Here is an 18,888-nt window from a genome sequence, read left to right as displayed (position 1 = left end):
TTCAGGAGGATACGCACTTTCCAAATACTTATTTTCAGCCTTAGTTCTAGGTTCAAAGAAAGTTTGTGGGTCAATGCTCATCAGACATAGTGTAGGTGTGATGTTCATTAAGTCTCCCATATACTCAACTGCAGATACCTCTGTACAGATATCCGAGTTATTATCATTTGTGGGCTCCAGAAGCAGAGCCATGTTACTGTCTTCCTTCCCGCTTATCAGAGCAGTGACAATGATTTTTTTTTTGTCGTTGTGGGGATTGCCTGTACCTCTTGGGTCTCATATATGGGTTTGGAGTCATTCAGGATCTGTCCCGTTGTGGATAGGAGGTCCTTATTGGCTATGTAGTTTACATCTGCAGGAACATTAGTGGTGATGGCAATAGACACAGCCGCTGGCTGTGTGGTACACTAATCACATTGTCAATCAACCTGGTGCCTAGACAGCATAGTGAAAGATTTAGATCTGTTAAGATTTCTTCCCTAGCATTCTCTCCATCTATTCTACTACGTTTGCTTACTTTAGGGAAGGAGGTTGTCATTTTCTAGTTTTAGATGCTGTTGCAGCTTTAGTAATAATTTTGGGTGTGCAGATTCTACGTCACCAACGCAGTAGCTTCAGTTCAGAGAGGGAAGGGGCACTGTCAATAGTATCTCCATTATCTCCAGTATCCACAGTGTCTAGCTCGGCCCTTGTAGGCAAATGGGTGTGCACAGACATAGAAGACTCACTTTCATCGGTGACACGAAGCATCCCCCTGTTTGCGATCTTAATAAAAATAAAAATTAATTATTGTTTTTATGTGACAACCCAGAAGGGTAGGTGTATACGCACTCCCCGCGTATGCAGTATCTAGTGGGTAGGCTGGGAACACTCACAGTGTTATTAATATTAGCACAGTACCAAACAATACAACTCTACAATTCTACACAGCACAGAGGGATATAACTCCACGTTAAATACAATATAGTAAAAAAAAATATTGGTCAGGCATCACACACAACTTATGGGATTCTTTCAGCAATTACATCATTCCCTCGCGCGTGCATCAAGATCAGGTTCACGCAGAGCATCTAGAACATTGCTGCAGCTAGCCTGCGAGCCAGCAAATATCAAGCAACACTTCTCAAAGCACTTGCTCAAATGCGCGTGCACAAATGCCTTAAGTAGTAGTTCCTGGGATCAGGGGGCGGAGCCTAAAGTAGCGGCGAAATTGTTCCCAAAAAATTGCATAACATTTTTAAAAAAAATTGAATGGTCTAAGTATATAACACATATAACATAATGGCTTAAATTAAGTATGTAGAGTCCACAAAGTCCTTCTAAGCTCCAGTTAACCTTTGTTCTTTTCTTTCAGCAGGAGCAGCAAGGACAGCAAACAGCAATTCTCAAAGCACTTCCCCAAAAGTGCACCTGAAAATGTGCACGGGCAGTGCCTTAAGTAGTAGTTCCGGGGTAAGGGGGTGGAGCCAAATGTAGCACTGACATATTTCAAAAAAATAATAATTGCCCTTTGTTCCGTCCTTGCAGCAGGAGCAGCAACAGCACTTCTCAAAGCACTTCCCCTGCTTCCACTGTTCTTTCCACACCTCCACTTCCTCCTGCTGCCACAGCTTTCTTCTCCCCTCCTATAGGCTGCACCCTCTCCTCTCTCCAGTCCTTTCGTCCTCCTCTATCTCAGCTTTCTCTTCCCCTCCACCGTCTATTGCACCTCCATCTCTCTCCTTTCCTACTCACCCTGTACCATCAGCTTTCTCTGCACCTCCTCCTCCTGCTCTTTTAGCTCTCTCCAGCTTGCCCCTCCATTAATCCAAACTCCAACTCTCCCTCATCTTCTGTCATATTTCTTAGGCTTTTCTAAAGCCCTCGACACTCCTCCATGACCAGACTATAATATACGGGTTGCGGGAGTGGTGGGTAACTTCTTAATGCTAGGGATTGGTTGTGCAGGGCAGCGTCAAGTGTTTTCTCCCTGTTCTTATGCACGTCTCGCCCTGTGGACCATGCTTTTATAAGGCCAGTCTGCCATCTTGGATTGTTCTGGAGCGTTCTATCTGAGCATGTCTGGAAGGGGCTACCACCTATACTGTGGCCTCCTGGCAGTCAGCATCGTCCATTGTAACACAGCTATACTGCTAGTGTAAGCTGGAAATCCCAACTTCCTTGTTTGCATTTGTCAAATGTCACAGGTCACATCAACTCAGGCCGCATTGATTGTTCTGGCACATCTAAGTATGTCAGCGGCAGAATGGAGATCCTCCGACTACTGCCTCTGGGCGGCACATTGTGTAGCGGCTGGAGGACCTGGACCCGTAGTCGCACCACATGCATCCTCAGGGCAAGGCAGGGGACTTTGCCTCATTACAGGTGTGCTTTGGGTCACTCTGATTTTCTTTGCCATTGATTTATCTGTATTGATATGATAGGTTATTTATGTCTCGGGAGGATAGCTCAGGGGCAGCGTGCTCGCCTTGGATGCAAGACGACACAGAGCAACACAGGAAATAACCTATCATATAATTTCTGTATTGATCAGCGTTCTAAATCGCTTCAGTGTTTGGTGATGTATACAGAGAGAGAAACGGAATCATGATAGTACTGGTATATTGCACTTTGCTTTTACTGTCAAGTGTCCTCTGCCACACATGATGGATTGGTGTGGATCCATTTGTTGAGCATTAAATGTTTGCCTTCAGTTTCCTTGCAATGCTTACATCATCGGTATCCAGGACCATGACTTGTGTGAGTAGTTATTTGTAGCATGTTTTGTGTTTGTTACTTTTTCCACACCTTATTAATGGAATTTATGAATACTAACCATGATAAATATGTACATATGGGCAAATCATGAAGACTGACGTTCACGTGTGTGTTTTGGACGGCTTGAATGGCGTACACATGTATGTGCTTGGTCTGTTGTTTCCCTATTGCTTTCTTTAGGTGTGCGGGGTGTGTGCCTAAATTCTGAACCCTCTCAGGTTGTAAATGATTGTCTGAAGAACCTCAAAGGGCAGATGTTGTCACTTCTTGGAATTGTGGCTCATGCAAGCAGTGCCATGTTCAGTTGTAATATGCCCTGTGGTCACTATGCTACTGCTTTCTGAATTCATGTTTCAGAATTCTTCGAAATTACTTTCTGTGACTGTTCATGGTCTGAGAAAACTTGAACACCACTTGCACAAAGCACAATCTTGGTTTCGTTCACAAAAAGTACAAGGAGGTGAACTTGATTTGTGGAATTCCCTACTAGTATAATTGTAACCAATGATCTTGAGGCGAACCATCTCCGGTTCCGGAAGCACCTCAAGACCTTCATCTTTGCTTCTGCCTCCTCGCCTCCTCTCCCCCTCTCCCCTGCTGACCGGCTCTCTCTTGACACTGTGCACCTGGCCAACCTCTTTCCCCTGGGCCCAGGTACCTGCTCACCCTGCCGCCCCCCTGCACTGCCTCCTGGCCACCCCTTGCACTGGTGGACTGTATCTGTACCCATACAGCCCCCGCTTTTTCTTCTTTTTCTGCACTTATCAGACTTACCCAGTCTACTGCCATAAACACAGCACTTGCCACTTGTTGGCTGCACTACCATTGTTTATTGCCTCCATTTTCTATTTATTTTTATTTATTGTTTATGTATCTGCTCTCCTCTGCTCCGAACTTTCCACTCTCCCCCTACCATGCACTTTTTCCCTTTTCCTTTTCCTATGCACTTGCACGTTCTCAATGTCACTGGGCCTAGTAAGATCGTTGTTGTTTTGTGTTCTCCCCTGCTCCCCTCCCTTGTCTAGTCACGCTCTGAAACACTTGTGTACGAGTGTGATACAAATAAAATATCATATCATATTAAGCACACATACTGAGATTTGAAAGATAACATCTAATACGTGCAGTGTGGTGTATGCACACACAGGATCATCCTGTTTTGTGCAATAGCAGACCACAACCCCTTCAACTTTGCGAAAAGCTACAGGTAAGGGCGCGTGTTTGTTTTGCCTTTCACTGTCAATCACTGCCAGCAAATTTGAAAAGACAACGCCTTAAGGATTATGCCTGAATGCAGGTTTGTTTGCTATCTTCAATTCTGGTCGGTCACAGGCAGGGATATATAACGCACCCGTCCGCCGGCTCCATGGCAGAAGCTGTCAAGGAAAGTGCCAGCGCCTTCACGAACTCAAGACAAACACACGTATGTATGAATGAATTCACCAAGGAAGGTGCGAGTTAGCAAGTGGGACTAAAGTCACGGAACAAAAAGAAGGTGTTCAGGTCATGTTCAGACTAACCGTGTCTTTTCTCTCCAAGGTACGTAGTAAAGATGGCGAAGCTGTGGTGCCTGACCCTTCTCTTGGCCCTCTTCGTTGCGACACAAGCTAAGGCCCCCTGTGGCTGTGGAACCGTGCTGCGCGTCAAGAAGGTGGCCATGGAATATGGTAAGTGGAAAGCTAATGGACAGCCTGCCCACTCAGGCCTGTCATTCTTTCCCAGCATATACTAAAGCATTCTGGGAAACCGAGTCCTGGGATAACCAATGGTGATAAAAACTAGCTGAAAAGTTGATTCTACGTTCAGATTTGAAGAGGTATTCTTAGAATTAGGACTCTTTTTTGCAACATACAAACTTTCACTGCAATTTCATGTCATATGTTATTAAAGTGCAAGCGAAATAATCATGATATTTAACACACGTGCATTGTACAGTAAGCCCCTAGTATCATAAGAGCATAGAGCTCTTAAGAGCATAGGTATGTACACATCTCATGCACATGTCGACTCATTTCTGAAGGAAAAACAAGAAATACAATATTTGTGCTCACATTTTCTCTCCTACAGGACGTCTTCCTCTTTTAAATTATAGTGATCATCTGAGTGGCTCATGGATGTGTTTTACGTGTATTATTTATACAATCCCTGATATAGCTATTGATGTGTGGGTAAGGTCAAATGAAAAATAAAAAATACGAATAGGTATGACACAAAGCAGGATAATGAACCGCCTGCGCAGGTGTCTTCGACAATTAGGATGCGAGGAAGAACTTTAACCCTCATGGTCCAATCTGTGTTCCAAGCTTGTGCTGCCCACCCCGCAGCTGCAAGCGCTGCCCACATGTATTGTGATCTAGGGTTAGATTGTGCAACAAGTGAGTCTTGGGGCAGGTGTGCGACTCATGGTGGGGTCCATTGAGTGAAAGGAATTGAGCTGTCAACACATGGATGGATGCAATGAGATGCTACTCTCCATGCAATTCTCATTCTGCGGGTCTACTTATAAAATCTCTATTGTGGGTGATGCTTTGTAACTATACCATTGTGTGTTGATGTTAGCGGTGAGATGGAGGTAGCTTTTTAAGAAAGAGAGGAGTGAATTTCTGTATGTTGATAGTGATATTTTCTTTGTATCGCGCTCATAAACAAGGGTTTCTGAGCGCGACAAGGCAAGGGAGGGGAACAAGGGAGAACAAAAACAACGACCTTACTAGGCCCAATGACATTGAGAACGCGCAAGTGCATGGGAGAAGATAAAGTGGAAAGTGCATGGGAGAGGTGGAATAGTGCTGAGCAAGAACTACAAATAAATAAAACAAATAAATGCATAAAAAATAAAAGCAACAGTGGTAGTGCGGTCAGCAAGTAGCAAGTGCTAGGTATAAGGCAACAGACAGGGTGTGCCAGATAAGTGCAGAAAACAGGGGGGACTGTAGGGTTACAGATAAAGACCCCAGTGCAAGGGGTGGCCAGGAGGCAGTGCGGGTGGGTGGCACCGTGAGCAGGTACCTGGAAGTCAGAGGGTGGCCAGGTGCATGATGCCGAAACAGAACAGAGCAGCAGGGGAGAAGAGGAGAGAAGGCAGAAGCAGAGAGGAAGGTCTTGAGGTGCTTCAGGAACCAGAGATGGTTCACTCAAGTTTTAGAGTGGCAGTGAGGCTGTTCCAGAGGGAGGCCCCAGCCGAAGACAGAGATCTACCCTCAGCTCGTTTCTTTGAAAAACATATACACAATTCACAGGCTTGAGATCGCTTTGGCACACATAGGAGACCCCACAATTACTCTTCCCAGACATTGATTGATTGATTGATTGATTTGGTATTTGGTATGCACCTATAGGCAAGTGTTTCAAGGCGCAACCATGCATGGGAAGGGGAACAAGGGAAGACAAGGCAAGAAATCTTACTAGGTCAGGTGTCATTTAGATCGTGCAAGTGCGCAACAAGTTTTATGCATTTAGTAAAATATGTGTACACACTTATTTACCCTCTCACTAACTCACTCATTCGCTGTCACTAAATTGATCAATCACTTGCTGTGATGAATTTATTAAGCACTAAAATCCAGTGAATATCCCATGTGTGGGGAATCCCTCCTACATAGGCAGGGAACACCCCCTCACAGTCAGCAGCTCCCTCAGATACAAGTATGGGATGATTGTTAACAGACCTCAGTTGCCACACTTGCAGGGTTTCGGCTTAAGGTGACACATCTTTCTCACATCTGTCATTTACCACAGACACACTTGGGACACATACTTGCTGGCAGGCCTTCTAGCAGCTTTAGGGTTCCCTCCTCACATGCAGCGTTACTCTTAGGATGTCCCATTCTAAGCCCATGTTAACTCCACTAAAAAGCACATAATGTGTAATGTACAAGCAGGGACTACTTCCAACCTTCTCACTTACAGACAGTTGCTGTCCATCCTAAGCCCCTCCTTCCAACAGAGGGAGTTTTTGAACCAGAACATTGGGATCCAATTTCATCAAAATGTCATATTCCTCCTTTTCTCCTCCTTTTTAGAAAAGAGGATTCATACTGGTAAGGCAGGTTATTTATAAAGTGCCACATTCAAACTAAAATGTGCCCTGGCACTAACACCTCGAATTAAATAACTCTAATGCTGTAACCAAATTTAACGTAAGAAAAATGTCTTAAGACATTTTCGAAATGACAATCATCCATCATCCTCAAATTAAGAGACTGCTGATTCCAAAGCTGTGGTGCAGCTACAGAAAATCTCTGATCACCTCTGGAGAAAAAACCTTGCTGTTGGAGTTTGTCCCCAGGCAATTACTTTCAGATAGAAATGTAATGTAAACTCGAGAGGAGGCCCTGATTCACAGACAAGAAATACCTCATAAATATGGGATTTATAGAGCGTAGCTTTGAAGCAACAGAGTAGTGGAAATTGGTAATGTGTCCAGTGGGTTACAGTTACGTGAAGGCATAGCGGGGGTAGATGGAGAGAGTAGGGTAAGCAAGGGGGCGGTCCGGATGGCAAGAAGTTGGGTTGAGTGGAGCGTAAGGTAAGACGTTCCTTAAAGAGAATGGTGTTTGGTCCTTCTGGAAGTATTGGATACAGGGGGGCAGTCTTGCCTGCAGTGGTACACAGGCAGGTGATTTGTCATTTAAAATCAGAAGATCTCATTCAGGTAATTTGCTTCACTGACCGGAAATAACTCCTCCTCAAGTAGTTCATGTCTTAGTTAATGCAAATTGAACTCTTTTGAAGAAGATTAATTCCTTTTTTTCAGGTGAAGATTGTCACTCTCAAAAACAGCCAACATGTAAGAAATACTTATTCCACATAGGCACATATGCAGATTAACATTTTTCATTTAGCATAAAAAGGAAAAAACATGTAAACACAGCATTGCAGAATAACATTTCTCATTTAGCACAGAAAGGAAAAAGCATGTAAGCACAGCTTTCATTATTCATCATTAGATTTGCATTCACATTTTATCGATAGGCTTTTGAACTCCTTTCACAACTCCCTACACCAGAACAGTGATTTCTCCAACCCTTGAGCAAAACTAGGACTCATGCATGACAAAGTAAAACTCTCCCTTTTCGCAACAATTTTCAATTTATACATAGGCTACCTCAGTTCGCCTTCAATATCTCACGGACGAATGAGCTCTTGCCCTTTTATATATTCTAGTTTGACACTTCACTAATTAGACTATGAGAGGTTCCCTAATGAATTATCGTTTTTCACCTATACTCACCAAGATCATAGTGTTTGAATACTCTACCTGCACCGGACAAATCCCTCCCCTTCACAGCTGCTGTCTCCTGCTCCAAGCCACGGCTTCAGTTCCAGGGTCACAGCAGCCCAGCACCTGGCCTCTGCCTCTGCCTATGCAGCTCTGGTCTCCAGACAGCCTGCACTGTCACACCGAAGCCAGCCAGCCAGCAACCTGATCAAACTTTTTGTGTGCCTTCCCTTCTTTTCTCCTTCCCTCATCCCTCCTACCTATAGTTCTGTATGGATTCTTTACTATTTTCCGCTTATGCCAGATTTACTTGTGTTGTCACTAATCAGTACACAACCCCAGTAACCTTCCAGGCTTTTCTAGTAATTTCTCCAATGACCACTGCACAGCAATTTTTGACACACCAGCCAAGCCCATATGAATGTGAATCAAATCATCCATTTCCTTCGTTCTCCCTTCACCAGTACAACAATGAACGTTTTCATTTCAGAGCTCATTCTGCTGTCTCCTGTGCTCTGAATCCAGCATCTGCAAAACACGTCACTGTTCTGTTTTTCAGTTCTGCATTTATTTTTAAACTGTATGTCCATGAACCTATAGCACAGCCTGTGGCCTAAGCAACAGTAAACCACTCTGGCCCCAAATCTAACTAATAATGTCAGTATTGTTAAAATTAGTCATGTTAAAGTTATTATCACTGATACGCTACACTGCACTATGCTGTACATCCACTATGCTAACTTTCCCTAAACACTATGGGCCTCATTACACGGATGGCGGTAAGGATTTACCGGTAACGGTAAAATACCGGTACCGGTAATTCCTTACTGCCTTACTAGGAGGTCCCTTTGCGGGTTGGGGCGTTTAACGGCTGCTTTTTGCAGGCTTTAAAAACCAACCCGCAAAGGGGCCCAAGGAGCTAATTACGGTACCGCAATATGCGGTACCGTAATTGGCGCCTTCCCCATTCCCATTGAGCCCTATGGGGCAAAAATGGGAATGGGGAAGGGCAATGGTGGAAGGGGGAATTACCGTCCCGCCAACCTTGGAATGGGGCGGTAATTCCCCTTTCCGCCAAAGCGGTGCCGGTATTTTACCGGCATGCACCATGGCGCTAATAGCGCCATGGTTCTCCGCCATCCGTGTAATGAGGCCCCATAACTCTAAGTTAACAATGTTCAACTAAATGTTTAACCATACATACAGCCACTTTGGATGCCAACCCCAGGCAGTTAGTGAAATCCTCCAGGAGTATCAGATCATTAGCCCATATATCTTGGAAACAAGGAATGTCATATTTCCTGATGAATTCATACTACACTTGAGCATTCTTCTTTTAACCTGCTATATTCTAGGAAATTAACCTGAACTTTTCAAAGCAGATACTAATGGTACAATCAGGTTCCTGAATGACACCAGTAGTAGCAGGGATAGACAGCAGTCAATCATTACTTTATAACTCTCCCTCTTTATGATATGATATCATATGATAGTTTATTTATATAGCGCCTATACAAAATGTGTTTCAAAGTGCTTCAAGGCAAGGGAGGGAACAAGGGAAAATACAATGACATTCTTACAGTCCATGAACAGTAAGGATGTGAAATTAACTATCGTACTCAGCCTGACAACATTTCAGATAGTGCAAGAGCCAAGCCATAGATATGGAAGGGAGGAGGAGTGTGGGAAAGAAATGGAAACAGTCAGGCGACTACTGTACTAGGCCTGATGACATTTCTGGTAGAGCCGGAGAAAACAAAAGGTGAGGGAGAGGGGCGCAGAAAGGGAAGGGAGGAACAAAACAAGCGACTATCGTACTAGGTCTGATGACATTTCAGATAGTGCTTGAGGGGGGAGGAAAATAATAAGTAAGGGGAGGAGGGAGGAGACAGACAAGTTTGCTATCATACTAAGTCCTGTGACAATTCTGGTAGAGTAAATGTATAGAAGAAAGTAAGGGGAGGAGGGGAGGAGATAGGAAAAAGGAGAAAGGAAGAGGAGGAGAGAACAGAGAGTAAGCAGTCAAAAAAGAGTGGAGGAGCAAGAGGGGAGAGCGAATACAATTGCAAAATTCAATATTAACACGTAATGTTGCAAGCCTGGATACAAGATGAAGATGGGAACAGTATGATTCAGGGCCACCATGAGAAAGGGTGACACACTGTGAATCAATGCAGTCCATAAAAGTCAAATCCAGCATTGACCACAAGACGGTAATGGTGGAACCAGAATGTATCAGTACAGGGTGAAGGGGAGGGAGGGGGAGCAGGGTAGAAGAATCAAGCAAAACACACAACACCTGTGTGCGAGAAGGGGGCGCACAAGGGAACATCATGGGGGACCAGAGGGGTGGGGATGGCCTGTGGGGACAGAGGGAATAAACACATGTTTGAGCATGCTTACCTGCCGTCTGAGCATGGGTTCGGGCCCTGGATCCTCCTGGTCCGAACAGGTCCAAACAGAAATTTCCCTTTTCTTCGACTGCCCTTCGTTTCAGACGCCTGGGCGAGAGACATCCTTGATCTAAGAGTTAAGAGCAGGAAGGACGAGGCAGGGCTAAGAAGGTGGGCTGGGCTTAGGCCCAGTGACCTAGATCCACTTGCACCTGGCCTCCGGAAATCCCCCCATCTAGTCAAACATATGCCCCACTATACCAGGTTTGGGGAACATGAGAATGGATGTGCCGATGGGCAAGTTGGGGATAACCTTTCCCCGGTTCTGGTACATGTATCATATATAACTTTATATTCTTCATCTGGCTGCTTCCTCTCATGTTTTTCTTGTGGTTGTCACTTCAAGACTCCATCACCGAGCAACATTTGAGTTCAACTCATTTTAGAAGTACTGCTAGTAAAGCCAGGTTGGGGTGGTTATGGGTGACTTACCAATGTCAATTTTTGGTCCCACTAAGAATGGATTTCAAAGGTGCCGACTGAACCGTGGTTGCTCCATTGTCATATGTACTAGGAGGTTCTAAAAATTCCTCTCAAGATAGTATTACTAGGGAGACTAGCATTGGACCACTGTGCTACAACAGTTTTTCCTAATTTTAATCAACTCTGCTCTTACTGCTTTATCTTCGACCTAGAGTTCCACAATTAGATAGCTTTCCTCATTCATTTCAATAAACAACCTTGAACTAAATTGACACCCTGTGGCTTTTCCACAGGCTGAAGATACATACTTTCCTGAGGCATTTACTTCATCATGACTCCCTCAGGATGATATGGAACAATATATCATCTTCCTTTATCTGATCCTTCATAGTAATATGCCACATAATGCCACGTGTAATAGAATCCAGAGGGAGTTCTGGGGCGAAAGTTCATTGTTATTGCACTTGACCCACTGGATAATCAACCTCCGTAGCCAATAGTGCAAACCTATTGCCTTTCAGAATGTTTGAGGACCCTGATTCAATCCTAGTAGTTATCACATCTTCCATCTGGAAATGCTGTTGTAAGTGCAAAGTTCACTCCTTCTTACATATCTGCATTCAATGACTGAAAGGGAGACCCCTTCTTCTATAGGTTTTATTTAATTGCCCTGGGGTAGCTGCGAAGGTACAACACCTGAGCATATCTTTCATATTGTATGCTAATTTTGGATAGTTGGCCACATGCACATCAGACGTGATTACAAAAGGCCGACCTCCCATCTATTCAGGGAGTGTGGCTATTTCGAAATCCACCAAGTGATTATTTGTTAAATTAATTGAAGTTCTAGCTATGGCATATAAGGTCATGTGTGATCATTCAGTGTGGGATGCAGGTGCTCTTTTGGCAGAAGCATCCCCAGTTTGAAGGCTAAGGGCGTTTATGCTATAGCACCTTTTACTTTTTGGTTGTATGATAGCAGTGTCAGTATTCTTAACATGTTCGGGGTTCTCTGTGTTATCGTTGTTGCTCTATAAGTAACTAAGCAGGGATTGCATCTCATTCATTTAATATTTTCAAGTATAATAGGTTCTGATATTAATGTCGTTTATTTGATGTGATGCGTTGGGCATAAACCTTGCTTTCCCACCGATTTTGAAAGATTATGATCATTATTGTGACCATAACACCAGAAATTATTTAGAACACACACAACACATACAGCAACACACACATTGCAGTATATTAATCAGTGTATGTAATGAGCAGTGTACATTGTAGAAAGACAATCAAATGCCACGTTTTCTAATTGGATAGAGAAAGCATGCGTGACTGACTGTCAGTGTCCATAAATCACAGCAGGTCGATATCCAAGATGTCAACATTCTTAAAAAGATGAACCAAAGTGGTCTTAAGTTCAATAGAAGTATAGAGCCAATGAGTAGCTGCGGGTAGTGCCACTGATATGCCCATGGCACTGACTCTAAGGGTGGTGTCTCTGGGTGCCTGGGAGGGAAAGCCAGCAAATAGGTGCACACTAGAGTACAGACGAGGGGTGAGACCCTATCGCACGGCGGGATGGAAATGCACTGTGGAATGTCTTCCATGTATGCAAGCATTCTACTATGCCCCTGACCACCCAGTATGGAGACAGTGTTACCAATAATGCAATGGTGAGCATTCAATGGTTTGATGGCTCAGAGTCTGTCCTTACTAATTGCTCCCAATCATAGGGCACAAGCATTCCCACTTCTCCCTTCTAGGACCAGATCTAATGATTCAATCCACGGTGCCTCTGGACATCAAGTTATCCAGCATCAAATCCCCTATGATAAAATAACACAGGTGTGGACGCCGACTCTGACAAGGATCAGACCGTGCAAACAGTTATTCCACAGTTATCTGGAGACAACTGCGGCCTCTGCCCTTTCCCATAGGCTCTGTAGCGGGCACCCCCCGCTCACATTTTCAGTAGGTGGTGCAAGCAGCATCCATCTCAAGATGCTCCCACGTCCTAGCTCACTCCTCAGAGGTCCTGAGAGCAGCACTCCAGAGAAGCACTCCAGACAAATGTGGCCCAATAAACATATTGATGAAAATATACCTCACTCATCGGACAGGACAGGACTCTAGAGATGGTTTTCTTTGTCACAGGTGCTTGGTAAATGTTCTTGCTTCCTCTTGTTTCTTCTTGTTTCTTGTTTCCTCACTCTAAACTAAAACATGACCTATTCCCTAATATGGCACGTTTGACACTCTGCCCGATTGTGTGCTGTCAAATACCTGAACAAGCATTAATGGATGAATTTCCTGACTCCAGTCTTTGCAGCAACCTCCTCTAATTTCAATGATGTGTGCACCAAGTTGCTGGTTTCACCAGGATCTCTTCCAGGAACTAATCTTTGGTCCAAAAGAATAATCAATGACTACTCCTGAGCTTTAAATAAGGCCTAGGAAAGTGACTGTGATTAAATCATGCTCTCCAGGTGTGACAACCATTGAAATTAGAGGAGGTCGCTGCAAAGACCGGTTCTCACGCACATGACAAGATAACATTTGTTTTGTTCTTTTTGCTCCCTAATCTTTAGGCTTGCAAAGATTTGGCTTAGGCCACTGCCTAGAGAGAAAGACATAAACAAGAGGCCATTGGTGTTATGTCCAAAGGTGAACCCCAACTCTGCTATTGCGTGTGTAGTTTCCCACTGTCTTAGTGAGGCCTGAGAGGAGCAGATCAAGAGCCCTAGAAAATGTGGTCTTTAGACTCCTACATACGTCTCCTTTATTGTATTCTGGGTGCTGGGGGCACAAGATGGTTAGGTGCATTTAATATGTTTGAGATTGCATTCAACTGGCTTGTTCTTGGATCCAACTGGCAGCTCTCACTGCTGGGAGCGTGGCCCATTCACACTCTAGGATTTAGCTTCCTTACTGTCCGCGTCATCTTGGCCGAACACAGTTATATAAATCATTATTAAATCATAAAGGCACAAACTGCCACACTGCAATGGAAAACGAATGAGGAAAAAGCCTTAAGTATCTGTAACAGTTGCTGGCAAGAGACTGATGATCGTATAATGCCCACAAATGATTCAAATTAAGAATGGACATTTCCGATATTGTATTAGTTTATACCTTTGCTAAAATGTTTAGCACTCTTGTAAAAAGGTTGCTGTTAAGAGTGCTTGTATGAAAGTATATTATTCTGTTGTTAGCTGTATTTGCCTTCGTAGCACACATCGATTCTGAGCCTTGCAGCTCCAGTGTTTGTCATCCAAGTGGCTAGAGATGCTGGTACCTGTCTAGTGTGTTACATGAATATGTTTCCGGTCGAGAAATTGACTCAATGTTGACTTTGTTCCTCCTGGAGTTGCACAAGAAGTAAATAATATTCGCAAATCACATGAAGTTGGGCTGATTGTCCCAAACAGTGTTTCCCTCTTCCGGCTGCATTGGAAATCGCATGCAAGGCCTCGCTGGCTTAGAGGATAGGGCCTACAGGAGGGAGTAGGGCACAGAGCCCCTGACATGTCTTTTTTATTTCTTTGATAGCTTGCCAGACTCAGCGTCGCCCCCTCCAGGAGGCGTTACAGTTACTGCGCATCCCAGGCTTCACTGGCACAGTTAAAACTACGGGAGGTCTGTTCAACACTGGACTATTGGGCGGACTCTTTGGGGGACTGACAAAGCTCACAGATACGGTCCTGAACATCGCAGGGTAAGTGACGATCATGTCATTGGAAAGAGAAACTCTGAAATATACTACACATGCAGTCATGCAATATAAGCGGCGCACCCTGTATGCTGTATCCCCGTGTGTACCGGCTGATTATGACAGAAGCAGGCCATTAGAGATAGATATGGAGCTGGGAGATGCAGAGAGGATTCAGCAAGCACAATTGAAAGGAATGCAAACTCTGCCGTAACCTTTCAGGTTATGTTGCCCAGAGAGATGCAACGAAGAAATAAAACAGCATACACGCACCCATGTGTGAGTGGGGGTAACTGACATAGAGAAGCTTAAGAATTAAATAGGCAGATAATACATACATGTTGAGAGAGGAACAGAAAGATTGAGTTCAGGATATTGATTGCTATAAAAACAAAATGGCAGGTCTAGCGATAGCAAGTAAACACAGGGTATCCCTCAAGAAGAGGTTAAATATCAGGAAATGCCATAGTCCATAGTGGTCATACATTGAAGATGTGTGGACAGTAAAGAGGTAGGTAGACAAGTGTTTCCTTGGAGGGTTTGGCACCCTTATGGTAAGAAGAGGGCTCATGCCGCCAAAAGAGGATGCACATGCATGGTCCTTCAACTCACTTATGCCGCAGAAGACTGAAGGACTGTTCATAGGAGAAGCAACAATCCCGAACAAGTCTTACATCACCTATGCCTAGCAGTAGTCACATGATCTGGGCTTAGTACCTCCTAGGAAAAGGGGTGAAATGAGTGCACAGTTAAGCTTAGCAGTATAATCTATTGGCATATAAAGCAATGTGTGATCTGTTGGTATGTATTAAAGAAAAGTAGAACCCTAGGCTGGGGAGCTAGTCCTTCTGGAAGCTCGGAGCATGGGATGGATTCTCTGGTAAACGCCTGCATTCTGAGCTCCCCCAGGGCTACTGCGTCTGTTGTTTCCTCCCACCTTCCAAATACCACCATAAGCACCCACAAGGAACTACTCGCAGGTGCTAAAGGCGAGTGACATTTTTAAAAAGCGTACTTTTCTTCTGTCCTCCAGGCTGCGTCTGCATCACTCCTGATGCAGGCGCAGCATCGTAGGACTGAATAAAGGTAAGGGTTTTCTTTTTTAAATTATTTTCACTTTGCCCATAGCAGCCGCAACACGTGGTTGCTCCAGGGCGAAATGAAATAAAAAATTAAAAAATCGTACCTTTCTTCAGTCCTCGGAGTCGCGTCTGACTGATGCAGGCGCATCATCGCAGTACCAAATAAGGTATGTTTTTCTTTCTCATTTATTTTCAACTTTTACAAAAATTGAATTTATCTTGAAGTTTGGACCCACGCCACACATAGTCTACCAACTCTGTTTACTTGTTGATGAATTGACAGTCCTCAACATAAAAAATGGACTATGGATCTATGGCGTTGCTCGAAAAGCAAGATAAGTTCCTATTTAAAAAAAAATGTAAAACCATTAGGCCGTCCCAGAGCAGGGAACTACGCGGGTGCTAAGGGCCATAATGACGAAGAACCTAGGCCATACTGGCTGAAGACGTCCTATGGTGGGGGTTCTTCGTCCTCATGGCCATATTACTTCCTTGAATACAGCCTTTTTAACAGAATGCAGGGAAAATGTAAGCATGACAGAATCAGGGTTCTTTTTGGATCAATGTTTTGGGAAATATTAATTTCATTTTATGTTGTGATAGGTCGTAAAGGATAACATTTTCAAAGAAACAACAGCATTTTGCTGAGCTTTCTGCGAACCTTGGTTTGTGAACCACCATGTGCACTTACTGGATGAACGGCAGATCATCCTAGCTCTTTAAATGCTCTTGTTTCCAGACCGCCATAGTTGCAATGAGGCCCAATGTCTTCTTTCCATTCCACCTTCTTTCCTTTCTCCTAAATTCAGAAAATCTACTATGATCACCTGTCCTTGTAAGTTGTTCATGTGATCAGTGCCCATGGTTATTTACTTCAAAGATCATTAAGATAGGACAGCTGTGACTGAACAGTTTCATGTAGTTTGTACGCATATTTTCTGTTAATCTGAATCCAATCACAGGATAGAACACAAAGACAGTGAAAACTTGGGCTGGGTGATGAATCAAACGTGTATAGACCATCAAAGATGGGAGTAGAGTGTAGGGTGAATGATTTGGTGCTAGAACAGGTGGTGTTACCTGGACTGGATGTGGAGTACCTCTCAAAATTCAAGAAGCGATGGAGCAGGACCGATATGCTCTAGGATGTTGTTTGAGTCCTTGTAGTTTAGTTGACATGTACCTGTTCTTGCTAATTTGGGGTTTACTTGTCCTGACTTGTTATGTTATTTTGATCTTCTGAAATGCCGGGATTCTCTGTCACATCGGCTGCTGTGAAGGAGCTATTTTAACCCAGCACTCTTTTAACAGTAATGCTCTACTAACTGACATTGTCATTGCTAGTGACAGTAATGTTCCAGTTAATAAAAAGTGGCAGAAATATTTTGTTACCAGAGAAACAAGATTTGGAATAGAAGAGTGCCAGTAAACAGATCTCTCTCCCAATCAAAACACCAAAGTTACCCAGCATATGTGGGCATCTAGCACCAAGGGGCCCCCATTGTACTGTATATTTATAACGTGCCAAATAGCCAGAGGTTTCTAAGCGCAGACCCGGGGATGGAACCTGCGTTGATCCGCATTGTCTAGCTTCCACAGCGAGCAAGTTGCCCCTGAACTATCCTCCAGAGACACTGAACGCAGCCTAATCCAGCTTTTACTGAAACTGCTCTGCATGACATATGAATGTGACACTGGCTCGCGGCAGCTGAATCCGTACTAGTTAATCTAACTTTGTCTTTCTCTTTAAATCAGGATTGACATCAAAAAAGTCCAGCTGCCTGAGATGAAGGTGAACCTCAAGCCCGGCCGAGGTATTCAGGTGCTCATCGACACTGGTCTAGACATCAAACTCAGAGCGTAAGTAAAGTGAACTCCTCTTGCCTCCACACACAATATAACCAGGAAATTAGTATTTAATAGGTTCCCCAGAAACCTTGTAGAACTAAACCCACCTGGCCACCCTCAGAAACGTTATTGCTGACTTCTTTGGCCTTCTATATAAATAATTAGACTGGTGTGTAATGGTACAGAAAGAAAGAAGAACCAATTGTTTATAAGAAATCAACTGAAATTACGAGGTTGTATTTCATCTGCTTGATTCAAAAAGCTTTGCTAGAGAGCATGTCAGAGATGCTTCAAGCATATTGAGATGCCTTCTAGTTGCACATTTTACGTTTAGGAATTCCACGATTTCCTATGTAAATTAGGAAACATATGTACACCCTCTGCACTTAAAGGGTTAATGCTTTGTGAACAAGCTATCAAGTAGCAAGTGCAAACCTAAGATGCTCAATGCTTTGCGTCATTTTCTGCAGTGTAAATTGCTATGAACGAGGCCATTATGTTTTGCTTCTGCCTTTATGTCTCTCATGTACGTTTATAAAATAAATAAATTTTAAATTAAAAAGAAAGAATTCGAAAGAACACCAGAGAACAACACATTAGAAAATGTCACATAATAGAGTTCCACATTATTTATTTATTTATTGTACATTTGTCAGGCGCTTATAGAGTAAGTCAATTCTGATTCCAAGCACCCACAGGGCAACAGGGAGGGAACATGGGATGGGAAACAATTAATGCAGTGGAAGATAAAAGACAAACCTACTGTGCCTTGTGAGTATTCAGAATGTGCAGTGCAGCGATAAGAAGGGAAGTGGCGGGTGGGGTAAGTGCTGGAATGTCCAGGCTCGTGTGTGAGCAGCAGATGAAGTGCATAGTATGGTAAGTGCTATGCGGCCTAAAGCCGCATTGGGAAGAAAGTGCAAGCATACCGGATTGAGGCCGATGGGTGCCAAGAGGTAGGCAGAGGCTGGGGCCATTGGCTATGGGAGTACAGTCCCTGGAGGATAAATAAGGCCCCTGGCCACCAATCACTGCGACTGTGAGATTAGCAGAGGAGGGACGACGGTAAGGAGGAGGTGAAGAGGAAAGTCTTGAGGGAATTCCGGAATTTGAGGAAGTCCTGCTCAAGATGAAGTGGAAGGTGGAAGCTGTTCCATAAGAAGGAGCCAACTGAAGAAAGTTATCGGCGTGCAGCCCTCTGTTTAGCGAAATGCTTTACACACAGAGAGTTGGTGCCAGAGGACTGCAGAGGTCTGGAGAGAGAGTAGCTAGTAAAAGAAAGTTGCAGATAGCCTGGTCCCAGGCCCCAGACAGACTTGTGGATGATGCAGATGGATTTGAATTTAATCTGTACTGCAACCGGGAGCCAGTGAAGAGTTTTTTGGGCAGGAGAGA

General features: G+C 44.0%; 1 protein-coding gene across 1 annotated transcript in view; it reads left to right on the top strand.

Moving 5' to 3' along the window:
* Positions 1–4,106: 4,106 nt before the first annotated feature.
* Positions 4,107–18,888, top strand: part of BPIFB2 (BPI fold containing family B member 2) — a 103,675-nt gene continuing 88,893 nt past the window's right edge. The window contains exons 1-4 of the mRNA XM_069652405.1: positions 4,107–4,180; positions 4,297–4,424; positions 14,404–14,569; positions 17,401–17,505. Of these exons, the coding sequence (XP_069508506.1) occupies positions 4,310–4,424; positions 14,404–14,569; positions 17,401–17,505 (386 nt within the window). The 5' untranslated portion in view covers positions 4,107–4,180; positions 4,297–4,309. The remainder of the gene's footprint in view (positions 4,181–4,296; positions 4,425–14,403; positions 14,570–17,400; positions 17,506–18,888) is intronic.

This window comes from Ambystoma mexicanum, chromosome 3p (genome assembly GCF_040938575.1).
Source record: "Ambystoma mexicanum isolate Mex_15411 chromosome 3p, UKY_AmexF1_1, whole genome shotgun sequence".
NCBI lineage: Eukaryota > Metazoa > Chordata > Amphibia > Caudata > Ambystomatidae > Ambystoma > Ambystoma mexicanum.
The sequence above is the reverse complement of the archived record's forward strand: the minus strand, read 5'-3'. Positions and strand labels throughout refer to the sequence as shown.